The sequence below is a fragment of the Etheostoma spectabile genome, chromosome 6 (genome assembly GCF_008692095.1).
Source record: "Etheostoma spectabile isolate EspeVRDwgs_2016 chromosome 6, UIUC_Espe_1.0, whole genome shotgun sequence".
NCBI classification, from domain to species: Eukaryota; Metazoa; Chordata; class Actinopteri; order Perciformes; family Percidae; genus Etheostoma; species Etheostoma spectabile.
The window spans coordinates 2,598,263-2,608,071 of NC_045738.1; the positions used below are offsets into that span (position 1 = coordinate 2,598,263).

At 39.6% G+C, this 9,809-nt stretch overlaps 1 protein-coding gene and 1 long non-coding RNA gene across 6 annotated transcripts in view; one reads left to right on the forward strand and one right to left on the reverse strand.

Moving 5' to 3' along the window:
• The window catches only part of triob (trio Rho guanine nucleotide exchange factor b), a 121,418-nt gene that overhangs the window by 105,385 nt on the left and 6,224 nt on the right, over nucleotides 1–9,809 (reverse strand). For all 5 annotated transcript variants that reach the window (XR_004332295.1, XM_032517632.1, XM_032517637.1 and 2 more), the window contains exon 2: nucleotides 3,769–3,822. Coding sequence is in view for 4 of the 5 variants with exons in the window: in XM_032517632.1 (XP_032373523.1) it covers nucleotides 3,769–3,822 (54 nt within the window). In the remaining variant the exon portion in view is untranslated. The remainder of the gene's footprint in view (nucleotides 1–3,768; nucleotides 3,823–9,809) is intronic.
• On the forward strand, nucleotides 4,416–8,824 carry LOC116690579 (uncharacterized). Its single transcript, XR_004332297.1, has 3 exons — nucleotides 4,416–4,428; nucleotides 5,984–5,988; nucleotides 8,677–8,824. It is a non-coding gene; the product is annotated as an uncharacterized LOC116690579 (long non-coding RNA).

The window sequence follows — 9,809 nt, forward strand, 5'->3', positions numbered from 1 at the left end:
GTGTGAGTGTGTGTGTGTGTGTGTGGTGTGTTTGTGTGTGTGTGTCCGCCTGCTTGTTTCCCCGCAGTGCACATGGTTAGCATTCAAAGCCCAATTCAATACTAACCACACAGAAAGCTCAGTATGGGTAGAGATGAGAGACGGAGCTCACAGCTGAATTAAACTGAACAGAAACATATGGAGGAGAGGGCTCCCCATCTCTCGCTGTTCATGTTCAAATATTCATCTATTTTCAGCCAGCAGGACGAGGACTGCAAATCGTTCTCATCTAATTCACCATGCTATGCATGCTAAACATTATCAGTGCAGCAAGAGATCAGAATCATCCTGACTGAACATGCAGTTGGCTACTGTTGCAGATTATCTTGGACTGAGGGCCATATCTGGGGAACAGTCCAACTATTTACTCTAAGCACGCTTAGTCTGTAAATCCATTTGCAGGCAACAGCGTTTTTGGGACACTTGTGATTATAGTGGTTAAGTGTCTTCTACAAAACCCATCCAGATTCTAGTTCATTTTCCCCACTATCAAACAAGTGCATTGAATACAATGTGTGTGAGCCAGCCTTATGTATGTCTATAGCTAATCATGATGGTAATGCAAATTATTGCAACTTCAGAGTTCTGATAACACATTAGTATTAATACAACAATGATGATGTTGGCAGAAAGGTTGAAGTATTTATGAGTCTAGAAACGCACAGGCATAACTCAGCACTTAAGTAAGGCCTACAGGCTTCCAATTCTGTGAATGAATTCTATTTGTACTTTCACCAAACATCATAAACCTACATCATTAGTTTGGGACCACAGATTGTAATGATTCACTCCTTTTGCCTTGTTTAAGTTGTATGGAAAAGGCTGCACATCAAGACTTGTTGATGTTATATCAGAAATGGCTGTGTTGTCTTTAGTCCAGGCAAGTTATCTAGTACTGTCTACTGCAGCTTTGTTTTGGCCAAAGATTTTGACTGAGTAATCACTGATCTAAATCATTGCTCAGCCTATATTAGGCTGCAAGTAACCATAGAAACAATGATGAGGATTTAAACTATGTTAATGGTAAAACTAACTAATTTAAAAAAAATTCCAATCCGCCAACTCACTGGCATTGTCGCTTCAGCCTTTATTTTCTATATTGGGATACCTTATCATACATTATTGCTAACTCATCAAACCACATAGACAAGGCGATCTCTCTATATATGTTCAGCTTTGAGTTTCCACCAGTATACAGTCATGAACAAAACAAGTCCCGGCCCTGAAAAGACCCATGTTTCTCAAAACATGTTAGCCAAACAAGCCAAGTTTAGATTAAAAAACAGGAAATACCCAGTTGAGGTTATGTCAAATCCTTTGAAAAGAAGCAACAACAAATCTAAAACCAGCACATTTCATAGAGGCAAGACCAAAAGTTACAACAGTATAGATGAACAGCACATTTAGCTATTGTAGAAAAAAGAGAAGAAAACTCAAAACAGGCATACATGCACTACATGATGTTTGGGCGGAGCCAAACAAACAATAATACTTTCCCACTTAGGGGTCAAAATATACAGAAAATCTGTGTATTTATGTGAATGTTTGGTCAGCCTTGCTGAGGGGGTACACTCATCCACTAACACACAAACACACACACACACACACACACACACACACTCACACACACACACACACACACACACACACACACACACAGTCGTGTCTGGCTATCTTTGTGGGGACCAGTCATTGACATAATGCATTCCCTAGCCCCTTACCCTAACCTTAACCATCAAACCTAAATACCTAACCTTAACCCTCACCCTAACCATCCCTAACTCTAACCCTACTCCTAAACCAGTCTTATTCCTCAAAAGCCCTTTAACGTTAAGGGGACCAGCCTTTTGTCCCCACAAAGCTGTCAGGTCCCCATAAGTATACTGTATTCACAGTTTTTGGTCCCCACAATGTAGCTAAAAAAACCTGTCCACACACACACACACACACACACACACACACACACACCACACCACCACACCACACACACACACACACACACACACACACACACACACACACAAACAAACACAAAATGTTCTTTTTGGGCCTATAGCACACTTTGTATACAATGTCCCGGATCAGCTAATAAGTGAAAGATTCATTAGTCTTCTTTTTTCCCAAGAGGACTTGCACACCTGCAATTTCACATCACAGTACAACAGATTATTTTAGAGGATTTGCTAAATTGTCATTTAATTCAATGGTAAGTTAACTCTGTAGAGTATCTGAAAATAAACAATGACCAGGAAAGAAACGGGTCAGAAATGGCTCGTACAACCTGATTACTCTGATTTACAGCTCGTGAATTTCTATTCCGATTTCAACAAAAATATACAAAGACACACCACTGCAGCCTTAGTTTTTGTGAGTCAGCCTCAGGGACGAACTTCAAGGGTTTTTGGTCAAAAGGCCTGTGCACAGGATTTGGCTGGCATGTCCAAATCATTTCCCATTGGCACTCATTCAAATTCTGGCAAGTAGGAATAATAGATCAAGCTGTCAATTAAAACCAGTCTGTATAATGTTAATCCCTGAATGACCCAATTGGAAAACATCAGGTCAAAACAGTGTCAAACACACAGGGCTCACAGAGGGACATAGAACCCAATATACTGATGTTTGAGCGATCACAACATTTGATGAATGATTGATGTGTCCCACCCATTACTGACACTCTCCTCTTGCTTCACATTTACATGGCATGCACAAAAATCTTTTAAGTTGTTTTTTGTGTTCCCTTTTGCAATTACAACTCATTTCTGCCACTGTATGACAGCTTTCCTGGCACAGATTAGGCAGCACGGTGGCTCAGTGGTTTTCACTTCTGCCTCACGTTCTGGGTTTGAATCCAGGTTGTTCCGCATGTTCTCCCCGTGTTTGGGTGGGTTTCCTGCCGGTACTCCGGTTTCTTCGCATCATAAAGATATACGTGCTAGGTAACTAGCACTACAGTTTAAAATTAGCTGGCTGGCTAACACTGGTGCATTTACAGAAATGTTGATTTAATGTGCATTGTCCTAATCAAATAAATAAATCTACAATTACATAAAGTCTGTTTAATTTAAATCAGTCTTTCTATGGAATACTTACAGTTTAGTCCAAGAGAGATTACATTTCATAATCTATCTATGGCCAGGGAACTAGGCCCACATTCATTTGTGCATAGCCTTATAAGGGCACTTGACTTTCCTGTTTAGAACCCCAAAAAATCTAACCTTAGAGGGTGACTTGGTGTATTTTTAGTATTTAGGTCCTGGGGGTATTAGGGATGTGACCCCATAAGGTCATGGTTGCTAGCTGATGCCACAGACAGGCTTGAGTCTAATGGGATTCAAGGCAGAAGAGCTTTGATGGAACACACGATTTTACTTAAAGGGGGCACGGCACATGGTGTTCTTGGTGTTTTAGCTCTGTATCACTCTCACACACATAAATACATACAGTAAATAAGCAACACTGTCTCATCCATTGTGAAATGGAGAACATTTTGAACATCAGCCCTATAGCCCCAGAGCTCTGAAGCTTCCCTAAACATGAAATACCTTGATTCCCACTTTCAGCTTGAATTTTAAATTGATATTTGACAAATGCGAATCCGTGTAACCTTTTTCCTAATCAGTGACTGGCAAGACACATATAGGGATGTTTAGCATGGAGCAATGTGCATTCTGCTTTGAAAGGAGATTCCAAATTGGTTACCCATGACTGTGTGACAATCAGACCTACCTGAGGTTTGACCTGGGCCATCTAGTTTGGAGTCACATTTTGGAAGAGAGCAATCTAAAAAGAGACAGGGAGATAAAAAAGAAGTAGTTTAATGAAGGAAATAAAAGGTGAAAGGACTGTCTTGTGACTTACTGAAGCAATACCACAACTTTCACCATGTTTTAGTGTCAGAAGTTAGAGCTTTGTGATTACAGGGTACAAATGAGAGAGTAAGCAATTGTGGAACAGCTCTTTGATCTGACTATCTGGATAGTCCCTCCCTGAGATTAAAGACCATTAGACATGCTGCACGCAGATGCATGTGCACAGATACTGTAAATGTGCACTCACATGCATGTAATGCTGAACATGAGCTGGTAAAGACAAACTGTACACTTAAAATTTTAAATGATCGAGACTATAGATCCTTGTGCTCGCTCTTCTTTACCATATGCTCTCACACACATACACACTTATGTATGACTCTCACAACACCAGCTGATAAGTAAATTAATCATTTAAAGATGCCAAGCACAGTACATATCTGTATCTCTAATGCCTTAGGAATCATCTTCAGGGAAATGAAACGTTAAGAATATTCAACCAGACCTGTGAAAAATCAGAGCTGTGTCTGTTGCTTGGTAGTCTAAGTTTGTAACGTTAGAGGCAAAATTGGGTCCTGTCTGGCTGCAGTGCTTGAATCACTGGCGCCAGTTTCGGCATCACGATCAATTCAGAATTGATTAATTAATAACGACTGGCTCATTGTGGACCGCCTGCGTATCCAATAAATTATACATAAATAAATAAGGCAAAAAGACTGTTTCTTTTATTTCTTCTTGAAAAAGAGACGTGGGAAGTGTTCGGTGCCGATCACATTTACGCTGAAAATAATTAGTTCTATCCGGAATAAAAATACGTAATACGTTTTAGATTTGTACTGACATGCATCTTGTATCTGACATCAGACTGACAAACTTTGTTTCTGGGTCAGTCATCAGTCGGACACTACAGTGGCATGAGATAACAGAGAGGAGAGGCGGGGACTGAGGAACAGGGGCAGCTTAGGTCTTCTTCGCTCTGACTTCCTCTAGCTGCCTTTCTGAAAGGAACAGCCGGGCATTTGCTGCTGCCTAACAAGGATTACAGTAACCACCTGGTCACACACTGTATGTTTCATTTTATACAGAGTAGAATGGATGAAGTGTTTGGTCCAGTCAATAGTGCTTATCCATACATTAACATAATTGTTGAGGCCTTATGTGTGTTTGGCATCTTTTTATTGATTGCAAGGTGTGTTTGAATCTTAGAAAAAGTGTGTGAAAGACGTTACAAATTTAACTCTAGTGAATGTTTAGATACTCTCTAACAATATTGTCAGTGTTAAACCATCTTTATGATGTATGGTGGCTAAATATTGTCCAGAGAAATCACGGCCAGCTTATGTTGCCAGGCAGGGATTAGGTGGTAACATGCTCAAATGGACAGAAGGAGTCTGTGAAGGAGAGACGGCAGAAGTAATCTTCTACCAAGTAGGGTGGCAGAAACTGTGACAACGCACGTCAAAAACAAGTGACGTAGCTTTCACTTGTAGTCATGATCAAGATCAAGCTGTGAAAAAATGTTTGAAAGGAAACAACATCTATTAAGCATTCTCTAAAAATCTTCTCATCTGAGCTGCATCTATACCTTTTAAGGATAACAAACAGATCAGATTTCTATCTAACCTTTAGAGAGGATGAAGGCGGCTGAAACATTTTTATAAGGAAGAAAAAATCAGTAAGGGCCTGTTTCTTTTAAGTGAAGTGGAACTGTGCTCTTTGATTTACAGATTTATCTCACAGTAATGAAGTGTGAAATATCAATTTCATTTTATTTTCTTTAATGTGCAAACATTTAGTGTTTCATTGGCAACAAGTTGTAGCCAGAGATATGTGTGTGAATGCTAAACCAACAAAATAAACAACATTTAGCTAGGACAGTACAAGACAGGACAGTTCAACACAATTGGCAGTATTTCTTCTGCAAGCCAATACAGTAGGATGGGATGTGAAGTTTAATCCTCAACCTATTTTATCTGAAGCCAGAGAGGAAAAGCGTCAGTTTAGCCCTCCTAAGCCAGAAGAGCACTGGGTTGGCACTGTTCATGCGACAGGGATCACAGCCTACTGCTGTCTTCAAAGCAAGAGGGAAAGATATAGAGTGTGTGTTTGTGAGAGAAAGAGAGACTACACAGTTCCTGTTGGACAGACTGAGCACAGCTGTTGACAGAAGACAAGCAGTCTTAGGCAGCACACAAGCTCACACATGTATGTAAACACACACTGCAGGCTGTGCTTTGATTTTACCCGAGCTGAGTCCATGATCTGCTTTGTTAATTATTTTTATGTTTTCATACTGACTGAATTAAGGTTGAGGTTTGTCTTCTAAAAAAGTAAAACGTGCCATTAGTGCAGAGAAGTGCAGTAAAGTGCATGGGTCTAGTATCTGAAGTTGCAAGGATGCAGATGGAGGTATGCAAGTGTGCTATAGAACGTAAATAATTGAAAGTTAGTGCTACACTATCAACCTCATATTACGTAAATAGCATAATACCCTAAAACTAAAGAAAAAGCCTAGTAACCCATTCTGGCTCACTCTTTAACCGACTTTACAAATAAAAAAAATGTACACACTTCCTGACACTTAATTCACTGACACTGCACCTTTCTCTTAAGAGGAAGTTCTTAAAAAACTGTGTATCAGAACTCAAGGGGGGGCATGGCCTCATGAGTCTGTGGCTGCTTTTTCAAAGAGGGCACAAAGCATTGTGGGAGGCTTGTGACTTCAGATACCAGATCCAGATGCTTCCTTGGTTTAAGCTGTAGGGAAAGGAAGCGGAGATAGGGGAAGAACTGTGAAAGATAGGGAGGATTGAAACATCTGCTAAAGGGGCAGAAGAGGGGAGAAAGATCAAGGGAGGAATGTGGTAGAATCCCGGCAAACATTTTGTCAATTAATAAATGTTCATACAATCGTTTCCAAAAATGCTAAAACACTTTTTCAATGCTTTTGGTTCCAAAAGATGGCATACCACTGTGAAAATGTTTTGCGTTTTTGGGATAATGCACTCTCCTTTTAAGATCTATGCTAAAGTGTTGCGGCCGAACACCTTAAACTTTATGTTGTTGTTTTGTTAAAGACACAATATGTAATATTTCTGCATTAGAATGTCTAAAACAACCATACCTATGTTCTATATTTTTTGAGTTGTTTTGTTACACTCTACTAAATATTTCCGCCAAATGTCAAACCCAGAGAAAATTACTATTTTAATTTTTGACACGGGACGTTTCTGTTAGTCGTCTTTCAGTGGCGTCATATAACCTTTCACCCTCTAGTTACTCGTAACTTCCGTCAAAACACTAGCACCCAGATGATACGTTTGAGAGGAATTGTAAATCATACAGTGTCACAGAAAAAAATACTTGTAAAGATAATACTGCTTTTAAGCCAGAAGGCAGCATTTTGTGATGGATTACATGCCACTTTGCAACACAGTTATACAGAAGAGCTCTTGTTTACTGATACATATCAATATCGATCCAGCCTAACGTCCCTACAGTGGGCCGGTTGACAAGTAGCTAAAGTTAATGCTAATGCTTGGTGGATACTTATTAGTAGTATGATATATGATAGTGGGCTAACGACGTTGACGGCAGTTTAATGAGGCGTCGGGAAACACTCACAACAGGGGCCATCCAAACCATTAGCTACGTCTCCATTAGCGCTACTGGTGTTTGTGCCGAAAATCTCCTCCCTGCCAAATTTCTCCCCCTTTCGCAGTTAGCTGTCTTTACAGTTAGCTAAATAAAACCAACAAAAGGCTAAGAACCAAACTGAATAGTTAAGATTACAGAAAAGTGAAGGGGGAGATTCCCCCCGCAATCCCCACCCACACCCATCTCTCAGCCTTGTTGAATCGCTAGCTAGCATTTAAGGGTGTCACAATTTCGATTTTAAATCCAAATTAATTCACAATCTTGAATATTGAATTAAAAAATGGAATCGTTGATACTGCCACGCCCCCACATCACGTCTGGTCGGCTTGTCAAGCAGCCACACGAGCCCCCATGAACAGTGCCATGTCTTAATTCAACCATGGGCTTAGCGGTCAACGGTGGAACTGCACCCCTCTAACCCAGAAAAACTTTTCCCAGAGACTTTGCATGGCGAAAAAAACTTGGCATTGTCGACAAAAAACAACAACAACACAGTTTGCAAGCTCTGCTATGTGCGTGTAGGCCTACCATATTATTTCACTGGCAACATGACTAACATGGCAGCGCATCTTCGCAGGCACCACAAAAACATAGATGTATCTATTAAACAAACAACAACACAAACTATTCTTACGTCTTCATTTGGAATTAAACTCCAACAACTCAAAGAGCAGGTCTAAACAACCTATCTGTCTTTAGGAAGAACATGAAAGAAAAATCACATTCACAAATCACAAAAAATCATCACTCTCAGGGGATAAAAAGTATCTTTGTGTTGTATCTTCAATTGTTTTGAAATAGTTTGTTATGACACTTAATTGTTCAGATAAGACTATGGACATGGCTGCTTTATTGTTTTTGTTTCTTTATTTGTGAACTTGAATTAAATCTTCTGTGAAGACGATTGCAGCAACAAGACAAATTAGATGTTAGGTTATTGTCACATTTTTTTAAAATGTATGTTATTGTAACATAATTTATGTTAATAAATGTTTTAAATTTGACAATGTAGTGTGGTAAATTGCAAACAAAGGTCAGATATATTGCATAAAAGTGTATACTAAAAATGGCATAGCAACCTGTGCTTTAAAACAAACAACAAACCCCGTCCGCCCGGAGTTGAAACCATCCAAAAGGTGACATTGACATGTGAAATATATTGTCATAGGGTGGTTTTAGCTGCTGGATAATGTTAGCTTTCTGGCTAACTGGTCAGCTACCAATACAGATCGAATCAAGAAAAACTTAATTATGTTGGGAAAAATGCTGCTATTTTATTAGAATCACATGAATAAACGTTACTTAATCTAACATGAATAAACTGGAATGCTTTCTAACCAGTGAGTTACATACACAAGAGGAGATATTACAAAACAAGATCATTATTTTAATATATGACAACCCTGAGAGGTTAGGTATGAGGTAATGATGGAAGTCTGTGTGGGAGAGGAGTGGAGGAGGCGATGAAAGGAATGAAAAAGGGTAAAATGACAGGGAGTCTGCAGTTGATTGACAAGAGGTTTCTCTCTTATCAGATGGGGGATTTGCAGGAGACACACAGACCAGCCCACAGCCTATTTTTATGACCCGCAATCCTCCTATGCCTCCATCCCTTGTTCATTCAATCCATTCCTCCATCCCCCTCTTCCTTGCTTCCAGAGCTCCAGGCGACATGGGTGGGATGTAGTGATTTATACCTCTGTGCATGTGTGCGTCGTGTGCATGAAGTAATGAGGCTGTCCCACAGGATACATTTCCCATCCTACTAACACATTACCAACCTATTGGAATTCCTGATTATCGACATAAGGCTACTAGCCAATATCTTTCAGGTATATCATGGGTTATCAACTTATCCCAATCACGATGGCTGGAAATTAAATATTTTTTAGCAGCAGTGTTCATTTTATTGCTTTGGTTAGTTTTAGGTGATATAGTAAAGGGCCATAAATAACTCTATGTTTATCACTTAACAGTACATAATGGGAAAGATCTCTCTTATCATATGCACAATGTAGTAGAATGTAGCATAGATCTAAAAAGGTAGGATCATTGCTCTGAGTACAACAGTAGCTCCTGTATGGTCTCAGGTGTGTTTTGAGATTGAGTTCAAACTGTCCAGAAAATGAATGACAAGCTAAAATATTTGACCAGCTTCATTAGAGTTCAAACTAACTGGAATGTATCTGCATGTTGTCTTTGTGTTAAAGAAAAGACAACCCTGGTCCTTGTCTGTGTGTCTTCAAAGTGACCACTGGTATAGATGTACATGGTATTTTACAACAATCAATATTTTGGTGA